General features: G+C 39.2%; 1 protein-coding gene across 3 annotated transcripts in view; it reads left to right on the top strand.

Moving 5' to 3' along the window:
• Positions 1 to 22,651, top strand: part of TRPC7 (transient receptor potential cation channel subfamily C member 7) — a 91,222-nt gene that overhangs the window by 57,125 nt on the left and 11,446 nt on the right. For all 3 annotated transcript variants that reach the window (XM_068698292.1, XM_068698290.1, XM_068698291.1), the window contains exons 4-8: positions 2,990 to 3,154; positions 7,447 to 7,663; positions 12,995 to 13,228; positions 15,112 to 15,376; positions 21,697 to 21,892. In XM_068698292.1, coding sequence (XP_068554393.1) covers positions 2,990 to 3,154; positions 7,447 to 7,663; positions 12,995 to 13,228; positions 15,112 to 15,376; positions 21,697 to 21,892 — 1,077 coding nt within the window. The remainder of the gene's footprint in view (positions 1 to 2,989; positions 3,155 to 7,446; positions 7,664 to 12,994; positions 13,229 to 15,111; positions 15,377 to 21,696; positions 21,893 to 22,651) is intronic.

Genomic DNA, 22,651 nt, shown 5'->3' with positions numbered 1-22,651 from the left:
CACTGCCCCACTGAGGAGTTTTTCCTTCCTGCCTCAGCCCTTGGCTATTTAGCATCATGTGCCTGAGCGGAGCAGATAAACATATCTGAGTGGTTAATTTTTTTGCCTTGATGGTGGATTTCTGCACTCATAAGTTAATTACAATTATTTCTGTAATAAAAACATGTTTGTTTGTGTTTTTTTTTTCCCCCGTGTGATTAATTCCAATCACCTGAGGCCAATCTCTGCCTTTTACCTATCTTGCCATAAGTTTTCTTATTCCTGCTGATAGATTTGCAGCATTTTTTCTGAGATAGATATTTTTCCTGTTTGATGTCTCAACATGGGCTGGTGCTCTCAAGAATTTCCTATCTTTCTGTCACCTGCTTAGTTTAAACTGCTGTAGTTTATCCAGTACTTGGATGATGGAGAGATGCCCTTCACTTAAGGGCTGTGGTGGGTGGTGCTGAATGGAGTGTTTGCAGGGTGCCTAACCACTGCCAGCTCAGGCACCAGCAGTGTTAATACTGACCATCAGAAGTATCTGGGTCCTCATCACAGGTCTCTGTATAATATACTAGAAAAAAAAAAAAAGAAAAAAAAAGGACAGAAATTCCTCTATTTTACAGTGTTCTGGATCTGAAGGAACTTTATAGGGATATAAAGATATTTTATTGTCTGTGTAGTGAAACTCATGCATTTTAGAACACAGATGCTGAGGAAATAGTCTTGCTCTCTGTCATGAGAGCTGTAAAGTGCTTTCCCACAACACGTATGCATGATAAGCTACAAGAATGAGCTGTCATGCATCAGATTAGACAGCAATGTGGAAAAGATATCATCCAATGAGTTATCTACAGTCATCTCTAAAACATCCTCTTTATTTCTCTGTGCAAAACAGTTCTTTTGGACTCTCAATTCACACTAAAGGCTTTGAGATTTTTTTCCATGTTTTATTCAAAGCCACATCTCATCCAGAGCTTGCTTACCTGTGGCACAGAACGCTGACTTTTGGAGCTGTCAATGTGGCTATGTCTTTCAGCAGCTCTCAAAAATGTCACGCTGGTAAATTTGTTATTTAAGCTGTCTTTTCACATTGGCATGTGATTTTTTATTTATTTTTTTAAGCCTTTTTAACTTAAAAAATACATGTAACTGATAGGCTGGAGAGAAGTGTTATATTTTAGTAAATCATATAGGCATATATGGCATAAGGAAAAAAATGTGACCATCTACCAGCATGTGTATGGCATGGGATCAGAAAAGCTGCTGCAGCCACTTCTGAAACCAGAAACATTGGAAAGCAGTCTGCTTGAGCTCACAGATCCTGATGGATCATCCTTGTTAGCTTGGAGGACTTCTGACCAGGAGGTAAAGCACTTAATGTTTTTAAATGGCCACTTTTTGCGACCCTTGCAGTCCTCCCTACTGCTAGTGCTTCCACTTCAACTAAAGAACCTATCAAATTCCTTCACTCGGAAAGTTTTATTCAGTGAGAGGTAGTCATTTTTTCCTTTTCTTTTTCTTTTTGAGAAACATAGCTCCCCTACCCCGAAGCTTATCAAATTCATCTGAAGAAGTGTATTTTAAATGGTCATTAATGTGCTGTTAAAGAGGAAATGCAGTATTCCACAGCCATCTTAATTGCTGTGCAACTGTATTTCATTCAGCACTAGCAATGAACTGGTCATTAAAAATCAAGTAACTGTTTTGTTATTATACAACCATCTAGAAAATAGTCCATTAGATTTCTGATGTGATCATCTTTGCAAAGACAATGAAGATAAAAACGCAGTTGGAATTTTCTGGTTTTCAGCTTTGTGTATCGCTTTTCTAGGATGCATTTGGATGAACAGTGTTTTTTCTAAGATGTCTGGACTGACAGGTTTTTGGGGACAGCTGAAATACCTCCATCTGTTTGCAGGGAAAAGGGCTGGAGTGAGGCAACAGCTGGCAGACCTGGTGCATGTCCACGATGCAACACACCCCTGTGTGGGGCCACAACAGCCACAGACCCCCAGTAGCCTCCTCTTTTCTCCTATTTCTGTGCTCTTCCAACCTCTCTCTCCCTTGAGAAAGTTTTGCTTTTTGAAATAGTGGAGGGTTTTATATTTCCCTTCTAAGAACTTTTACTCACCCATCAAACTCATAAATGAAACAATCAGTTCTCCAAATGTAATCAGCTACATTAGCAACATATTTATTTTTCATCTTTTCTTCCAGTTATTTTCCTTTTAATTATCTTTCTTTGTTATTAAAAACAGTCATATGCTAAATTCAATCACTCTGAAGAATAATATGAAATAGAGAAGCTTAATCTTTTATTATAAAAATCTTCCAAGGGATCCAGTGGGGCTGTCATTTTCCCATTAAGAAATTGCCCTTTTCAGTTGTTTGCTTCTTGCCTTTTCTTCTTCCTCTGAACAATAAGCTGATGAAGAATCTCAGTTGCAGGATACAAAACATGTACTTTCTGTACCAGAGCGCTTCCTTCTGCTTCTAAATTTGTCTTTTTGCCTGAGCAGTAAAGAATGAACCATCATTTTTGAAAGATAATTTGAGATAAAGTATTTAAAGTTGTTCACTGCAAAATATCAGCCAGACATCTTATGGGTTTCAAGAGAAGAAGAATAGTGCAGAATGGTTCATTTAAGGTCAATATGTAGTGAATGAAAACAATATAATTTTAGGGCTGCGTTGAGCTACTACTTCAATAGCCTATGTCTTTAGCAATTTAACAGAGGTTTTTTTTTGAGTTTGGCATCAAAGTGCCTCTCTTTCTTTTCTGAATCATGATGTGGACTGTCTTAGCTGCAGACCCTGACCCCACAGAGTTGCTTTGTCCATGCTGACCACTGACAGATGTTGGGTTTGCAATCTTCTGTTTGTGACACCAAAAGCTGTGTTGGACTACAAAGACATGACGTTCCACTGGGCACATTCAGCAGGCTGCTCACCAAAATCTCATTCTCTTCAGACAATGCTACTGATGCTTCTTTTTCTCTTACAGTTTGTTGCTCACCCCAACTGCCAGCAGCAATTACTCACCATGTGGTATGAAAACCTCTCAGGCTTACGGCAGCAGTCTATAGCTGTGAAGTTTCTGGCTGTCTTCGGGGTCTCCATTGGCCTGCCCTTCCTTGCCATAGCCTACTGGATTGCTCCCTGCAGCAAGGTACAAACTCTTTAAGTGCATATTGTTGATGGTGATTTCTATTCAGGGCCTGGAATGAAGTCACAGATGTTTCTGTGCCACTGTTGGGAGGTGATTTGTGATTATCTTCTAATATTGCCTCAGAGAAGGGCTACCTCGAGAGGTTGCTTGATAGGTGCAAATAGACCTGTTAGGCATGGTCTCAGGTTCATCTTCAAAATTAATGAAAGTGGTGGTTGTGGGGGAAGGAGCATTGAGATAACAGGTGAGAATAAGAAATAAGAATGATAACAAATGGAAAGGGGATGACAACATTGGAGTGGGGTGACGAAAGAATAGAAGAACTGCCAAAATGGGGAATAACTAATGGAAGGGTTTTGTTGCCCTTTAAGTTCACTCTGCTGTTTAGACTCTCATTACTTTTCTGTACTTTGTGTAACAGATTTGTCCGTTTTTCAAGGTTCCTTTCATCCTTTTCTTCCTCCTTTCTGATCTTATATTTTCAGTTAGTGGAGTATTATTATGGCACATGTGCCTGAAATTCTGGCCAGCCATGGTGGACAGCTTAGTGCTGGAGACTAGACTTAATCATACAATCTTTACAGATTTGAGGGAAAAGATGATGAAACTTGGAAAACTTCCCTTTGCCTAAATATGGCCATGCTATATCTCACAACATCAAATGGAGCAGGAGAGTTTTGCCAAGGCTTAGAGGTCACAGAACCAAACATTAGTTTGTGTAAAATCCTGAGTTGTCTGTGGTTTGAACTCGGTAAGTAGGTTTCCATCTCGAGGGAAACTGCTCAAACGAGTTGAGATAAATAGGTATGTGGCAGAGTGATGAAAATCTTTCTCACTACTCTTGGTAAAAGAAATATAGATAGATAGAGAGAGAAAAAATGGTGGGAGGGGAGAAGTTCATTTTATGTTCAGCAACACCATCTATTACAAGATAAAGTGTCCTCAGCAAGAGGGTTATCAAAGGTACTTAAATCTGATAGAAATGACTCCTGGCATTGGTAATATTACTCAGTCTTGAAAGCAACTTTTTCCATTTCTGTCCAAAACTCAGCAAGGAATTATTTCTAACTTTGTCAAGCCCAAGAAAGTATAGATCCACTGACTGTTATTAAGGAAACCCTATAATTTCAAAAGATTCATCTGGTAGTATAACCAGGCAAACCTTTTGAAAACAGTCTTCTTAGAATATCTGAGATAATAAAACATGTTTAAGTCTTGGTGTCCTTCAAAATATCTCCAAGACAAGTACTTTCTCTTAGAGTGCTTGAAAATGTAACTTCATTTTCTCAAGCTAGGTACCAACACAAAAGCCCACAGCTCTAATGAATACTGGACAAGACTCCAGGGTTTCTCATGGAGAAGTGCATGTGAAACCAGGGCTGCACTGTGGTTGGTTTTGGTTAGGCCACGGTGGGAATTTGTGTGTGAAAGTACTGTTGACTGCTTTATGTCAGAATTCAGTCTAGGAGGGATTTATGAAACTCTTTAATTTCCTTCACATCTGCTGAATGTCCTGTGAGCTGGCACACTAGCCAACAACTACATTTGTGGTGTATTCTCACCATTACAAGGCTTGTGTTTGAATAGAGTAATAGGTAAGGAGTACAGTTAGAGTAGAAATAAGCAGAGAATTTAAATGAAAAACATTAAAAAAAAAAAAAAAAAAGCCAGAAAAAGAGTCAAAGTCTTGAAGTAAATTACTTTTACAGGAGAAACAATAAATAATTGAAAAAGTTATTTGGTTTTAATTTAATGAGGTAGCCGTGTTAAAAATAAGATGGAGACAGCACAATCCCCTTGGACTTTTCAGTGACTGTGATTTTATTCCACTAAACCTTTCATGCATTCTCAATTTTCAGTGTCAATTTTTTCTTCATACCACTTTAGATTTTGAAAAACCACATGTAACTTTCTATCCTAAAGTCAAATTGTAAGTTCTTTCGTCAATTGTCTTTCAATGCATGGTTTGCCATTGATCAGAACAATGTAGTCTTGATTTTTGATTGGGGCCTTTGATATAAATAACCGAATATTGGCATAATGAATGCATTTTCCCCCTGTGAACTGAAAACTCACCCAAAATCATCATTATTAAGTTCAAGGGCTGAGGGTTGATGCATGAGCATACTATTACTGCAATTTTACACAGGCAGCTATCCTATGACAGGAAGATAATACTGAGAGATTCGTGTGTGATTCTCTAGACAGTCCATGTTTCCCCTGGTCACTTTTTATAAGTTTTTGTTTGTTTGTTTGTTTGTTTTTGTCTTTAAGTCACTAAAACAATTGTAATTTTACACAACTGGGTGAGAATTAAATATTTTTTCCCTAGTAACAATCAACTAAAGATATTTAACTTAAATCAGTCCTGACCTAAAAGGCACATGCTCGAGCAAAGGAGTTGCCTGGCAGTGCCAGGACAGCTTCTGCAGCCTCCAGGGAAACCAGGGGACAGACCCTAGGTGATAAAGCCACTTTCCTGGGCCTTTTTCACTGCTTTCATCTAATGTTATATTTTGTAATTATTTATGATATTATTCTGAAGATATATGAGTCAATCTCTAGTTCTGTTTTTAACCCGATAGGCTGAAGATTTAGTGAGTATGGCTTAAAGTGCTTTGTCTGGAGTTTTAGCTCTCACCAGATTTTTTGCACAGGGCTAGGGCTGTGTTCAAGTTTTACTGTCAGGCACCCGTTGCTCAGCTCAGACAGTGACACAAAATACATAAATAAATAAATAAATAAAATAAAATAAATAAACCTCTGTAATGAGAAATCCTGCTTATAAAAGCTGTACTGACCAATATTGCTGTGCATCCCATTCTTAAGATGCACTAATCAAAATCTACAATTTCATATAGAATAATTTATATCTCAGAACAATTTGTTTACTTGAATTTGAGTAAATATATTTTCAAGCCTTTACTCTCTAATTGAAAATCTTCTTTAATGAAGCTCTGTGGTCTATTATATACAATAGCAAATATTATTCCCAAAAACTTAGTAAGTAGAGTTAACCGGAGTTTGCAACTGAACTCTTCTTTTACATTCAGTTGCACAGCATTATGTTTATTAAAAGCAATTTTAGTGTCAGTTTTTCATTCACTGGATAGATGAAGTGTTAGCACAAAACTTGTGGAGTGGAAGCCTACCCTATCCTGAAATGTCTGTGTTGACTTACCCATCTCATGGAGATTGAGACTCTGAAACAAACTGCTGGTTTATATGCTGTTCTCCAGAGCATTTTACTGGTGATCAATAGAGAAGATAAGAGTTAGGATGGAAAAATTGCACAGTCTGCTGCTCAAAAATGTAATGACAAGAGCAAGCATGTCTGTTTGGCCTGCCTGCAGAGTTTTACAAAGTGTCACCTTTCTTCTCTAGTCCATTGAAGTCCATTCAAATGCTACAGAAGTAACAGAGATAATTGATAAGCAGCTTTCATTATCTGGGTTGTTCTTCAGCTTTATTGTAACCATGCTGGGGATTTACGAACCATAGCTTCCACTGGGAAAGACTCAGTATCGTTTATGCACTGGAACTATAATGGTTTAGTTCACCTACTTTCTACAGCAATCTTTGTCAAGCTTCTGCTATGAACACACTATTGAAAATAGTAAAGTTTTTTCTTTTTGATATTTCTATCTTTATTTGTTCCTATATCTTGGAGTTGAGATTAATTTACATTAGGAAAACTTTGTTTCACTATCACATTTTTTTTGTATTTTCTTTTTTATGTGTTTTTATGCTTCTTCTGATACAGATAGGATATTAAGTCTTGAAATGAGCTATTCTCTTAAGAATTAATCTTTGTATTCACATTCTGTCAGCATTTTTGTCATCCTAACAGTGGCAGGCAGGCACTTCCCTGCAGTCCCATTCTGATGAAAGATCAAATTTTGATTTAATAAAGTAATTGAGAAATTGGTACGTACAAGTAGTTACACACCTTGAGTTTAACTGTGTCGTGTTGCTTGGAAAAAATATCGTGTTGTCATAAAACATTAGACTGACTGGAAGAATTGATGCTTCATTAATTTTCACAGCATAATTTAAACTGCAAGAAAGAACATCTGGTAATAGCAAAAAACAACTTGGAGAAATCTAAAACTCCTTGCATTCAAGATATAGAATTCATTTCTGAATTTTTGTTAAAATTTGATCCTTTTTACCTTGGACAAATGGTTAAAATTTTATAGGAAAAAACTTCCAAAGTGTAGTTGGAAAATAAATAAATAAATAGATAAATAAATAAATAAAAAATCTGATGTCTTGTGTACATTTCATTTCAGTTGGGACGGACCCTCCGAAGTCCTTTCATGAAGTTTGTGGCACATGCTGTTTCTTTCACAATCTTCCTTGGACTGTTAGTAGTAAATGCTTCAGATCGGTTTGAAGGAGTAAAAAATCTTCCCAATGAAACCATCACGGATCATCCAAAACAAATATTTAGAGTCAAAACAACACAGTTCTCATGGACAGAATTGCTGATCATGAAGTGGGTATTGGGTAAGCAAAACCAAAATATCTACAAGTCCTCCAGGGAAATTAAACATGACTAGGAATAGTGTGATAGACAGTGATCTGCCAAAGAGAGAAATAAATAAATAAATAAATAAAATGAAATGAATAATGATTAGCAAATTGTCACTTTTCTACTTTTTCATTTTCCATATTGAACGTTATAGATGATATTTGTTTGCCCTACTTGTTTAATCATTGCGTCTTAAAGAATATAGTAATCTATGTAGTCATAATAACCTACAGTTTCTCCATAGGACATTGCTCTATCTAAAGTGAGTAAAAAAAATGTGTTGTTTGGGACATGAATGACTAGCCTGTTTTATTACCCTCACATAAAATCCTATTGTAACTCACTGAACCTCAGTTTCCTCATCTGTAAAATAGGAATATTATTGTTATTTGGTGATATGTAAAGCTCTCTGAGATCTAGTGATGAAAATTACTGGGTAAATAAGGGCAAAAATTATAAATTTTATGAAATTTATAGTATGAAATATTTTCTATTTTCTATTTTTGTTTTATTTACCAATGAAGTTATCCAAAAATTCTAAGTTATGAATTCATTTGGATGAACCCTTCAAGTGCAAAACTATGTCACATGCTAAAAAACTTCTTGGGAGTTTTAGGAAGACTCAGATGTATTAATTTTTCTGTAGGCACAATTAATTCCCAGCAGATCAGCTACTTTGAACCACTAATCTAAACAAGCTCAGAAGGATTTATTGGGAAATTGAGTCTATCAACTCTGCAGAATCTTTATGTATCTCTTCTATATCTATTTTTATTCATCACCATGATTTTGATTATTTTGTTGCAGAAGGACAAATAATTCCATGGTTCTATAAGCACTGATGGCATTAAACTGCTCTGAAAAATAGGATAGGACTGCTCTATCTGATGACTTCCCGGCCACCATTTCTTTGTTCCCAGTCCCCACAATAAGCAGAATCCCATACAGGATATTAGACAAGAAAAAAAAATGAATAGATGTCAGACTGGATAGAGTAAGTCTGTAAGAGATATTTTAAAAATGATATTAAAGCAGTTGGACAAGATGATTAGATTTTAGCCTAGGTATTCTTTTCTTATAGGCAGTAGGTATCTGCCTGCCTGGTGAGTTCCTGAAAGATGAAGAAGAAAACATTTCATTTAAAGCAAGGGTTTTCACTTTCCTGGCAGAAGAAAGGTGATTCATTGTACAGACTTCTGAATATAATGAGATTTTCTAATGACTGCCTACATCTGCACTGACAGTCTTCTCTGGCCATTTTACCTATCTGTCTTCATGGATAATATTTCAGCAATACTATGGAGAAATTCTAGTGTACACGGCCAGTGGACAGCTGTCCTGGGGGTTCGGGCACTTGCTGTGGTCCTGTATGTGACCCTCAAATTTAAGAACTGTCAAAACATGAAGGGTCATGAACTGCCCAAAGTTTTGGTGCAAAAATATTATAGATATTGGAAATATACATGTGTAAGTGTAAATATAATTAAATAAAAATAAAAGTTATAGATAAATATCACAGGCAAACATAGCAAGACATGCTTTCCAAAGAGACAAATATAAGTAGATAGTAAGTATATGCTGAAGTGTAAGAAAACTCTTAGGTACTAAATATGCATAGATGTATTTAATCCTGCTTGGCAACATCTGCAGCTGCCCTCTTCAGTCTCAAGAGCATAGGTGTGTTACCTAGATTGCAGTTCACAGTACAATTCAAAAGTGAAAATTTATTTATTCTCAGCTCATAAATTCCTTCCTCCTGTTTCTGTACTTTCTCTTTTCTCCTTTATACTATGACAGCAATGATGAATGCTGATGACACCTTACTTGTTCCAACCATAGAAGATGATTTTTGATCAATTAGTTTACAGGTCCCTGCTCTTGGTTCCTTTTGGGGGAGAAAAATTGGATGTCTGAGTTATTTGGCTGTCAACCATAAAATAATGATGCATGTTCAGAATAGCATTATTTGAGAATAATGTGACACATTAACATAATATACTGTGGCCATGAGTGAGTACAACCTGTAATAGCACGCCCTACAGTTAATCTTCCTGGAGGTATGAAAATTGACCCACATACATATACTGTAAGAGAAAACTACCAGTGCAAGAATTTCAAGCTACAGCTAGGCAAAAAGCTCACATTGCCATGTCTGATTCCTAACTGTCTGTAATGGAAGTGAGTAATGGAGTAAACCCAGCAGAGGCAACAAATCTCAGCCAGGCAAACGTTTCATCCTGCTTACAAGTCTATATCAGTGCCTTTATTTTCCATTAGCCTGCAGTTCTGAAATAGATATAAAGCATTGTTGGATCAGCCAGGTAGTGTTGGTAGCCCATTTAACATCCCTGTGAACAGCCAGATAAGGAATAGCATTTTAGATGAGAAAATGCTGGTTTGGTCTCACTCCTCTTTGTTACAAATGAGAGTTCAAGGGCTGCTGCTGACAGCCCTGTCAGCACAGAGAAATATGGCAATGCTGTTGTACAAGAACTTGCCCCTTGGTCCATAGCCTTGCAGTGCTGGGCACAGCAATTTAGATTTATGCACCTGCGGCTCGTCATCCCTTGGCTACCTTTCTCCCCTTGCATCCCAGTTTTCCCATTTCTTCTGTGAGGAAGGCTGGGATTTTCTGCGTGAGTGATAGGCTCAAAATGTTCACTGAAAGCAGAGAGATTTCATTTTGAGAGACAAATTCCCTGTTGCAAAAGCAGCAGAGGAAGCAGTTAAGCTCTGGGTGGACGCAATCTGAGCACCACTGCCTCTGCTAATCCTACGGCCTTTGGCAGATTGAGAAGGGCTCAAAGTAGGTTCTCCAACACCGGCTGCTCATGATTTATGTATCAGGCCAGTGGATATAAAAATCTGACAAACTGTTCCTCTTTGTGCACAGGTGGTGAACAGCACTTCTTGCGTGCTTCCATTTTTCTCCTAGACAGGCTGTGCCTGTAGCTTGACTCTCCCCTGCTGACACCAGAAGAGCTCGTCAAGGTGACATTTCCAGTTATCCTCACTGTGGGATAGCAGGCACGAGAGATCTCCAGAAACTGGAGAGCAGAAGTTGCTCATATCACCTCTCTGTGCATCAAAGTCAGGGAAACAACCTCCCCCAGAGCCATCAATGGGCCTCAGAAACACCATTACTGAGGTGCCAGCACACCCTGCAAAGTCTGCTTTACCCAGCTGCCTGCCCTTATCTCTGTTCTCATGTCTCGTCTTATGTCTGATCCCCTGATTTTTAGCAGCTTTCTCTCTCCTCAATATTTTTATTTTAGAAGCTTTGAATTACTCCTCCACAGTGTATATACAATTACCCAGCAGCACTGACCACATAATCACTGTAACTTATCTACTTGTCCTGAATAGACATTTTTCCATATGTATGGATAAAAAATGACTGTCACGTAGTTGGCAAAAAGAATGATGTAAATTATAGGCCAATAGTGTGATACTTTCACAGAGTGATTCTAATTTTAGTCAGTCTACTCGATTTTAGACACGTCTTACTTCATTAACGTGTGACTTAGGTATATTAAGTGACCGAGATTAGAAATAAATTTGGGTGGGAGAGTTAATATTTAAACCAGGAAAGACATTTATGGGCATTAGTGAAGAAGTGCTGTGTTTGGCAATGACGTGCAAGTAATATCTCCTGAAGTACTTTGGTACTTTTTATACTGCGTGCACACGTAATGTGCAGCCTAATGTTTCACGGCTATCACTTCTGGGACTTTTTTTTTTTTTTTTTAAGATAGAAATGTGTTTCTTTAATATTTCATCCTCACTCCAGGACAGTTCCTGAGAAACCAATTCTTTCACCTTCTGCCTTAGGCTATTTATTATTAAATCTCATCGTGGTGAGTGATGGCTGGGGATGAAGCTCTTGCTTTTACTCAGCTGTGCACCTGTGGACACGAGCAGAAGAGCTGGGAGGCTCCTCTCTACCCTCCCCCTGCTCACCACTCAGCAGACCACAGGTTTTCTCTCAAGACAGACTTATAGGAGCTATAATCTATATCACGGCACAGCTCCTGAAATCTGCCTGGAGATCCCAGGGCTCCTAGGTCACGGGCTAGCAGTGCCTTAGAAAGCTAGTTTAGTTTTCCTTTGCCTTTCAAAGCCTTCCCAGGGCACGGGGAACACGCTGCTGCTCTGCATTCCTCCAGCCTCCGGCTAGATTCACACAGTCTTGTTTCCTTCCCTATAACCAACCTCTGGCTGTGCCCCGTGGGACACCGTGTGCTTCCAGGAGTCTCTGAAGTAGCCAAGCAAATGCATTTACACGCCACACCATGAGAGCTTCCAGCAAAGAAGAGTTCATATAAAGGACAAGGTTGCAGGAGGCCGCATGGCAATTGGCAGGCCCTGCTCCTGCTTGATTAAAAGTGAATTTTGCTGCTGCCATGGAAACAGGATTGGAGGAAATATTTATAATTATCAGTGGGTAAATTACTGTGACATTTTATCCAGTCAGAAGCAAGATTTTGGCCCCAGATCGTTGCTGTGATTGAGAATCAGGCAAACTGGTGAATCTGACCTGAATCATTTAGCTCCAGTTTCCCAGTGAATTTGCCTGTCCTCCTTAGCACTACCCAGTAGAAGACGGATGTCAAAATATATGAATTTTCTGGCTTTGGCATTTGGTTTTATCTGTAACTTTATCATTAGGAGGGTTCTAAGTTCAGGTTAAACTCAGGATATTTGAAGTGGTAAAGCAGACTTTAGTGTTTGGAAATTCATTATTAATTAATAGACAAAACTTCATGAGAAGTTCTGCAGTGGCAGACCTCCTGGCTTCTCTTTTCTCTAATCAGGTGGTATTTCCTGCTAGATCAGAGTTCTTTTCACAAAGCTGTTTCCATTTTCAAAATGGACTCACCCTCTAGGTTAGGAGAGAAGAAAAGCTCTTGCAGAGCAAGCAACACCACCCTCAGTGGCCTAATTTAGCATGAAGATTTTAGAGGGAAGAGAGGAAATCTATGTTTTTATCCTAGTAGATCAGCTGTAGTTGCCTTCAGTATTTGAAAACCATGCTTTTACTGACAACATCAGAAACTTATTTTAGTTTTTAATAATATAGTGAAATTTTAGCCTCACATGCTTAAAAGATTATTTTATTATTTTTATTTATTTATTATTTTTTAAGGTGACATATGAAGTATTATCTTGAGAGATTCAGTTTAACTGTAGATTTTTATTTTATTTGCTTTGGTCTTAGAAGCCACCAGTAGCCAGGCAATGGGCTGTCTGAATCCAAAAAGTACCTTCTGTTTATGTTGGTTAAACGCGCTCTGGCCTTTCCGCAGGCATGATATGGTCAGAGTGTAAGGAGATTTGGGAAGAAGGTCCACGAGAATATGTGTTGCATCTCTGGAACCTGCTGGACTTTGGGATGCTGTCCATCTTCGTGGCATCATTCACTGCCAGGTTCATGGCTTTTCTCAAAGCCACTGAAGCACAACAGTACGTAGATCAGTACGTTCAAGACGATGACCTCAATAATGTCACCCTTCCCCCTGAAGTTGCTTACTTTACTTATGGTAAGATGCTTTCTGCTATCTAATGCTTCCTGTTCTTTCAGGCTTGTGTGTGGAACTGATGAAATCAGTTTTTGTGGTATTTATAAAGGTTATTTTCAAATTAAGATAAAATGTTCTTCTGAGATTTGCCCATTCCAGCCATCTTCATAAACAGCCCAAAGGAATCAAGAACTGAACCTCATTGAGTCTCTTATAAGGCTAAGTCAATCACATCTTTGCAAAATAGCTTGAGCAACAAATTATCAGGAACTGTGAGTGAGCAGGATATAATTTAAATTAAAGATGAATGAACCTGCTCCATTTTCCAAATGCAACAGAGGGGACATGGAAAAAAAAAAAAAAGTAAATAAGATCTGGAGCTGCATTTCCAACTGGTGGTGTGCTATGCATCTCTGCTAAAACCAATACCTGTGTAATAGACACAGAAACACAAAGTACACCTATAAGCTGCTTCTTCTAGAGAAAATCTCTATTTTGGAGATCCTATATCATCTGTAAGTTCTAACATTTGAAAATGCAAGCAATAGTATAGCCTTGACATTATTTTTGATGGCTGAAATGGTTCTTTGATATTCACAAATGAATAGAGCTTTGTGCCTTATATGTAGGGGCTGGACTCAATGCACAACTCTGCAAGCATGAGATGTAACCCTGAGCAAAATCTGTGGGGACTTTCTTCATGGAAGGCTGCAGGATCTAGAGATCTGGGCACAGAGGAAAACCCTTAGCTCCCTAGGTTTGCAAGACAATGTTCTAGCAATGTGCTTGGGGCTGGAAAAGCAGATCCAGGCTGTCAGATTTCATCCATTGTAGGCTTACACCATGCAGCACCAGAAACGTGCCTTGACCCCACACCAGGGTGCACAGCCACAGGTTTGCTGATGGGATGAGCTGGCACTGGCTCATCCTCCTGCTTGGTGTGGTCCCCCTGCAGGTAAGCATCCCTCTCCCTGCCTGGGCAAGCAAGAGGCTTCTGAACTTACACTGTGGTTTGCCTCTCTCTGGTTTGCTGCTGACCCATTTAAAGTCAGTTCATGCTACAGAGATGCAAAAGGTCTAGAACAGAATGTCACAACCAGATTCTGTGAATTCCTCCATCTGCTTCTTGTCCTTGGGTTCAGATTACTGAAAATAATGCCTGAGTTTACTGCTGTGTCCTTAAAGATGTCCTGTGTTTTAGCTCTGAGTCAATATTTTTGTCGAGTTGCTCAGCTGATGCAATGACACTTATAAGCTACATTAATATAAATTTTCACATTTTCAGTAGATTAAACAAATGATGCATATCTGCTATCAACAAGATTTTCAAAGTAGAAATATTAGAATGATTACATTGCCAGAATTGGTTTTAATTTAAAGATAACACAAAGATAATACACTTGATGGCTATATCTGCTTTATCTGAACAAATCCAAGCCTCCTTGCATAATGGTAGGGAGAGAAGTCTCAGCCTCCCTAATGTTTTCTTATATTCCTTATACTGACACAGTGCCATGTATCCAAAGCTATGGCCAAGCTCCACTGTGTTGTAGTTTTGGTTTTCCGTCTCAAGGGCTTCAGCTGGAAAAGGGACAGCACAGTTTTTGTTCAACGAGGATACTGAAAATACCGAATTTGTTTAAACCCATGTTATTTATTTGCTGTGTGACTTTGGTAAATCCCAGTGACTTTTTCATTTCTCATCTTTTCCATGTGAAAAATACAACTATATCTTACCTATCCTTGTAAAGCATGCTTAGGACTTCAATAACCAGTTGCTTCCAACCTTATTTTTTTTCACGTGGACAAAACTAAGATTCTGCCTTCAGAAGGGGTCATTTGTCATCATAACTTCCATCTGCCTCTTTTCATTACTAATACCTAATGTACGTGTATTGTTTTAGCCAGGAACAAGTGGCTTCCCTCGGATCCTCAGATCATTTCAGAAGGACTGTATGCAATAGCTGTGGTACTCAGCTTCTCCCGCATTGCTTACATTCTTCCAGCCAACGAAAGCTTCGGCCCCCTGCAGATCTCTCTGGGGAGGACTGTGAAGGATATCTTCAAGTTCATGGTCATCTTCATCATGGTGTTCCTGGCCTTCATGATTGGAATGTTCAACCTTTACTCTTACTACCTTGGTGCGAAATACAACCCAGCGTTTACAACGTGAGTACCTAAGGAAAAACGGCTGCTCTTGCAGGGCTGAGTCCATCCTGGTCCATTGCTGCTGCTAAGTGTGCGCAGATAGCCAGGATGCTGCCAAACACTCTTCTGTGGTAGTTCTGTAAAGACCATGTAAGGTGCTCGGCTGAAAACAGAGAAGTGTCTGTATAGCAGGTGATTCTGTGTGCAAACGTAAGTCCATCTCCTAAACATGCTTAAATATATCTTTGTGTTCTTATTCCTCTTTCTGTGAGCCCAACAATTTTAATTCTCCCTTCATCATCAGCTGCTCCCTTCCTATTTCTGCCAGGGCTGCCCACATTCCTCTTTGGCCCTGATTCTTTAGGTTCAATCATCTCTCTGTGCAACCAACACACTCATTCAACTCTATTTAATCTCCTCCACCAAAAAAAAAAAACAACAAAAAACAAAACAAAACTTTTAATCTCAACCAGATATGAGCCCAAAACATACCTGCATGGCTCTGCAGAACCAGTGTTTGCAGGGTTAGAGCTTCCAAATGTATATGATATTACTAGGGTTACAAAGAAGGCTGGAAATGATACAACTAATGGGTTTTATATACCACCACCTCCCCCTCCCTCTATCCCCCCCACAACACTTTTTATTTGTATAAGCACTTTATTTCCTTGGAAATAATTAATGGCATTTTATAAGAATTCTGCCATTTTGTAATTTTTCAGAGATTGTATGCTCTGCTCATTTGAGAGAGCTATCTAAAGTTTCTCTTCTAGCTGCGTGGGGAAATCAGATCCAGACTTTGGCTGGGAAACTCGTACCACAGCCTCCAGTCCTGGCAGATAGCTCAAGGCCTGAGCTTGGGGAGATGGGTAGTTCAGAAATGTTTATTTCTGGAAATCAAAATAACAGATCAGGAAAACATTCTGTGAGATGTTCAGGAAATTTTCAGTTTCTCTGTTTCTCTATTAATAGTGCAGGGCAGCAGCCTCCCTCCTGTGCGCTGGCCATCCTGCAACTTACTGCAGTGCCACCATGGGAGGTTTCAGAGGTGGGAACATCCCAGTGATCTGCTGTATCTGCAGGAATGTCCCCTGTGCCCAGAGGAAAGGCACCAGCACCAGCAGAAGACCGCAGCAGGCAGCTTTACATGCACACAAAATCACTGTGACTGCCCTGGGGACACAGTGGGGACTTCCCTTCCCATATGCCAACCTGTGAGGGAGGAGGAAAGCTGGGTGTGATGTTTTCCCCTTGCTATGATCTGCCTTCAAGGCAACCGTGCCACACTGGAAATACCTGAGCTGCAGAGCAGGCAGCAGCTGGCATTTGATGTGTCATTTCTCTAACGTGTCACACAGCGAGCTGGGGGCTTAGCTTGTAGCTCCTCTAGGAGAAATGACCTTTTCAGCATAATTTCTCCTGCAAGTGGCTGTTTCCTTCCAAATGCTCAGGAGCCAGTTTTACCGCCCTGCTCTTTTGTGCAACATGTACTTTGTACCCTAATGTTTAAATTTTCTGATTGAGCCAAATATGCCTTCCGAACCTTTCTTGTAACCTCAGGATACATTTTAATGGAAGGATTTATGAGGCTAGACGCAATTACATTTATCTGTGCTTGGTAGTAAGGTAGAAGAAAATTGAGTGTGTGGGATGTGACTTGCCGCTTATTTGAAAAGGAGATGTCCTTGAAGCACGAGAGGTAATGAGAAGTTGAGTCGATACCATCCCTGGTTGCCTCAGTTATGGTCCTCAGTACAAGTCTCAGGCATATCACAGGAGCACAGCATTAACAAATTCCAGTCTCCAGTGCAATGGTGGTAACTGTCGGATTAACACATGGGACCCAAATGGGTCTTCTAGGAATTACTGTCTTTTGATAGAAATAATGAGTAAACATTGACCAAAATGAGGACTGCTCACTGGACTAGAGATGTCTTAAATGCCAAGGGATGTCTGGGCTGGGGAGAGTCTTGTCAAAAGGTAGTGCTCTTCTTCATTAACTTCAGCCTTGTGATTACCTATCCTATCCTGGAGGGACTTCATTTTGTTATGAAGCAAATTTTCCACAAACATGAATTTTCCTTTTAAGAATTTGGAAAAGATTTAAAATAGACTTACTGGCTTCTGGTTACTTAAGCACACGGGAGTGTCAAATGATGATGAGTGAAAATGAGATTCTTCATCGTATGAAACAAAGACTGTCAATTAACATTCATCCTAAAAATCCTTCTCAGATATCTCATTCAACAAACTAGAATCCTTGAAATGTACAGTCCCAAACAATTTTAGTAAGCTATTAACAACATTTTGTTGGCAGACAGGCAGCTACCAATTCCAGCAACGTTTCCTCCTCTGTTTATCCTGAGCTGCCTGTGGGCTTTGCAGAATGCTGTGGTCTCCTTCTGCCATTAACTTGTTTGTGAAAAGAAGGAAGATTTCACTATTAGAGTAGAATAAATAACTCAAATATTGTCAAAATTCACTGAGGCATAGAGTAATGCGTACTTTGCTGTACTCGTAACAACTCTGTGGCTTCAGTGACTTCACTGAATACATTTCTTGGCAGGCACGGTGAGAATTCTTATGAGGATAGGTGAAATTTTACAGAAAGCAAGTTTTGTACTAAAAAATTTGTCTATTTTAATATGGGTCCTGAATCAGATATCACTTGCCTAACCGGGACAGAAGAAGGCCCTCTGGATTTGCTCATTAATTAGATTGTGGCCAGTTCCACAGTGAGCAGACAAAGAGCTACTCACTGAAATAACTTTGCATTGAACATTTGAGAAAACCATGGCTTACCAGGACAGTAAGAAGGCAGAAAAAAAAAAAAAAAGTGTGTCTAGATATCACTGAGAGGGAATTGCTTTCTTAGTTCTAATAATAATAATCCGTGAATGTTTGGTGTAACTTACCATGTTGTTGCACTTTCAAAATCATGTGCTGAGTTTTGCTTTTGATGCCTTCTACAGGGCAGTCACGTAGCACCCCAGTGGCCTCTGAACTATGTTATCATGCACTTTCTGTCATTTCTAAGATCTTAATGTTCTTGACGCAAAGGAAATAAAAACATGGTGTACTTTACTTCACACTGTTAAATACAGAGATTATTCAGCTAACCATAGTATACTTTGAAAAATTTTTGAAGTTCTTCATTGCTGAAAAGTAGACAATTTTCATGACTCTTGCAGCCGACCCTAGTGATGTTTATCTGTTTATTGTATGCTGTGTACAGAACACAGCTCTCAAAACAGCCTGTAATTAAGAACATGCTATGCAAACAAAATTGAAATGGAGGCAAGACTGATTGTGTTCATCTTGCTTTCTGCATCACAAATCAGGCTGAAGGCTACAGCACAAGGTTTTCTGTCTGCTTCTCCCCGAAGGGAAGTGTGACTCACTGTTCAGTGCCAATGTTACTTAGAAGCTTGAAGGCTTTTTTCTTCTCACTCTTCTTTGTCAAAATGTGATATTTTTTGCAGATTGTATTACCTCCATTGCTTTTCTGGCAGTGTTAAAGCTTTACCAATCAATTTAAGGAATAACTTAATCTAAAAGGATGCTTTAAGCTTTCTTAAAGAGGAGGACACAAGACTGGCATGAAATTATGGCCTTGCTGTGATCTTTTTCGATGAACAGCACACTGCTGTTTACAGAAGCAAGGAAAACTTGCAACTAGGTGATCACCTCTGGTCTGTATTCTTCCTGTACGCAAAATCTGTGTTTAATTTCCACAGGACTATGTCTGTTGAAACAAAAATCCCTTTGCTCTTTCCTCACTGCCATAGCTGGCCCTGACCACAGTAGTGAGAGCACAGCATACCCAACTCAGCAAGGAGCATCAGTCAATCTGCCACTGCCAGCTCCTCCTGCTGTCAGGAGCTGTCGGCCTGGGCAGGACTCCTGACCTCCTTTGTTCCTTCATTTGTCTGCTTCTAGGAAGGATAACCCCTCCTGATGTTGCAGGAGGGGGGTAAATTGCTTAGTTGGCAATGATGAGACACATCAACATCTTGGAAACTTCAGGAACTTGGCTCCAAACATCCTTGTCTCGTGTTTCAGTGAGACATTCGCAAAAAGGAGAAGAAAAAAAAATTGTTCCCTGTAACCTCTGCCAAACCTTCTGCAATTTGACAGTAGAGTAAAAGGGAGAGAGAAAGCCACCCAGCCTTTCCAGAGGGTAGGGACGAACTAGTACAAGGTCTCCGTAGAAATATTTTTCCCCAGGAGTGGGAGAGCTGTGTCTGTCTGTAGGCATTGCTGAGCAGTTTTGGGGTGCTGCAGGACAGGTTCACCTCTCACAGCACCTCCCACTACTGTGGGCACTGTTCCCACAAGGGCACTGGGAATAAGGACTGTGGACATTTGCAGAGGAGCATGGTGGCTGTGCTGGAGCCGATGCTTGCCTGGGGCAGTCAGGGCCACATACAGGCAGTAATTAACTTTTCAAGGAGAACCTGGCAGCACTCCAGAGCAAAGGTTAATGCCTGAGCTGCAGAGAAGGAGCAGAGAATGGTGTGTTGTATTAAAACCCACCGGCAGGGTGGAAAACTAAGGGAACTTTTCCAAATTAAAAAAGGAAGGTTAATAGCAGGGTGCAGCTGGGATCAAGGCTATTGGTTATGTTTTTTTATTAGTTTGATAAGTGACTTGGATGATAGGTTTCAAAGCCAAAGGTTTTTGGTGTTGTACGCATTCTTTATCTAAAAATACAACATTTAATATAATAAGTGCAAACCAGATTGCTACTATAAAAGTGGAGGGTCTCTAACATAATAATGTCAGCTGCCCTTTCCTGCACTTGAGGGCAGGAGACAAATACATCTCTGCACAGTGTCCCAGCCTTATGAAAGCAGCAAGGAGTGAACACGACAGCACACTCTGAGTAACGTGGAGACTGAATAGAAAGCCACATTTTTAAATGATGTTGTGCAACATCTCTCTGACACATCGCTCAGGGTTATCCCCACATGTAAATGCAGTTATACTGGCGGAGAATGGTACCTAATTATTTACTGCAGTCTTACTAATGCTACATGCAAATGGAAGTGGGAATGCCATGAGTTGTGATGAGACATAAGTACTAGTCTGCTGTGGCAGAAAGGAATTGCCCAGTGCTCTTCACTAGCCTTTCAAAGGGTTGAAATTAATTTGTTTTGCTTGCATGTATAGTGTAATTGATACTGGAGTAGATGTAAAGCTTATTGTTGCCTTAGGACATGTTGTAGTTTGTGTCTATAATCTGTTTTTATAAACATGTAGCAAAATTAAGCTGCCATCCTTATATTAATAATAATAATTTAAAAGAAATCAAAATCATTTGTTAATGGCATTGTTTTCTCAGAAGACATTACCTCCTGGGAGGCCGGGGGGAGCGGAGGTAATTGCTTGTTAATATTCTAAGGATTATTCAATAAAGGCATATTTGCTTCTAACTTAAACTAAGCAAAGAGCTTCCAAAATGTACCAGTTTCCCTCCTTTTCCTCCTTCCTTCATTTCTAGTTATGGCTGCTCCCCTTCTGCCTGTTATAGCTTTGGCTCCCTCCAGGTCTCCTTTTGGCCTGTAAGTTCAGCTGCAGACTTCCCATCTCTTTGTCATCCCTTCCTTTTTTCCCATCCTTCAGTTTTTTATTTTCATCTAGTTCCTACTTTCAAGCAAGGGTAACAATAAAATTAAAGTGCCTCTCTGTAACATCTTTTACTACTCCTTAATTTCAAATTCTTTAGGAACTTAAATTTTTTACTACACATCTTTGGGCGTCTGATTTGTTTGCAACCTCAATGCAGGAAGAGAAGAAAATCAGACCAGGGGATGACTTTACTTGCATAGTGTGCTGGTTATGTTAATGCCACAAAACAGAACTTTTCACTGACTCCTTCTGTGTAAAAGGTCTCTTTTGCCCTGGAAATTGCATATGAGGCAGTCAACATAGGTTCCTTCTTCCCTTTCCTAGATAATCTCTGTCTATCTTCTCTGGATGAGAAATGAGTGACTGAGTAGAAGTACTGGGCCCTACACAAAATGTTTCAAACAGCAAGTGGCCCATGGAGAAGGAGTCCTTAATAGGGACTCAAAGGCCAAATGGCAAGTAACACATCTGAGAAGAACAGATGGAGCAAACAAAGGGGCACTGTCACTTCAGAGTATTTATTAGAAATCATATTTCTTTATCAGATCAGGAAATATGATCTGGCATGTCCCTGGGTGATAGATAATGGCTTGTAATAGCTGTGCCAACGAATCATACTTATATTGGTGGATTACCACTTTTACTATTAGGGTTTGGCCTGTCTAACCTGGTACCGACTCTATAAAGTGATCATTTGCTTTATTTTTTAGGGTAGAAGAAAGTTTTAAAACCTTATTCTGGTCAATATTTGGCTTATCTGAAGTGATATCTGTGGTGCTGAAGTATGATCATAAATTCATTGAGAATATTGGATACGTACTCTATGGAGTATATAACGTGACCATGGTGGTGGTGCTGCTTAATATGCTAATAGCCATGATCAACAACTCCTATCAGGAAATTGAGGTAAGATAAGAAACTGAATTACAAACTCAGTGTACATAATTATTATTGATAATGAAAATGTGAAAAGAACAAGTAAGCTGCAGTTTATTCCATATGCATGATTAGAGGGTTGTTGAAACACAAATCCTACACTGTGCAAGAGTCAAGGCTGAGTCTGACCCCAAATTAGGGCTGAATTAATAATTAACAATGAATCATTCGTATAACAACTTCAACTTCCTTGTTTTTAATGACCATCTGTGAGCAAACCCAATTTCCTTTACATGTATTTAATGAAAGCAGTTTGCGGTATTTTTTACTCCCTGTTATTTATGATAATTTATCCATGTGTATTACCTTAGCTGTGCTGTTTGCTTAAGAAAGACCAAAGAATATCTCATGTTTGCCTTTTTTGTTGTTGTTTGTCAGTTTATTTTCTGTCTGCTCTGTAATGGTTAAACACAAAAGCCCACCTAGGTCTGAAACTCATGGATGCATATATAAAATTATGTATTTTTCAAATACCTGGCACACAATCTTTATATATATGTAGGTGGAGGAGGAGTCCCTGGACCTACAAAACTTAATGGCATGAGCAAAAGTCAACATTGAAAGGATATGAATACAACCCTCAAGGAAGGTGTTTGCAGGTTTTACCCAGCTTTGTTCAGTAGTATTAATATTAGCAGGCTGGATTTGTTAAATGCTTTGGACATAAACAAATCCCTGCTCATGTACATAGTGACAGATAAAAAAGATTAATATTTGGACAATGTTTAT

This window comes from Anas acuta, chromosome 14, assembly GCF_963932015.1.
Source record: "Anas acuta chromosome 14, bAnaAcu1.1, whole genome shotgun sequence".
Classification (NCBI taxonomy): domain Eukaryota; kingdom Metazoa; phylum Chordata; class Aves; order Anseriformes; family Anatidae; genus Anas; species Anas acuta.
This window is presented reverse-complemented; position numbering and strand designations above follow the sequence as displayed.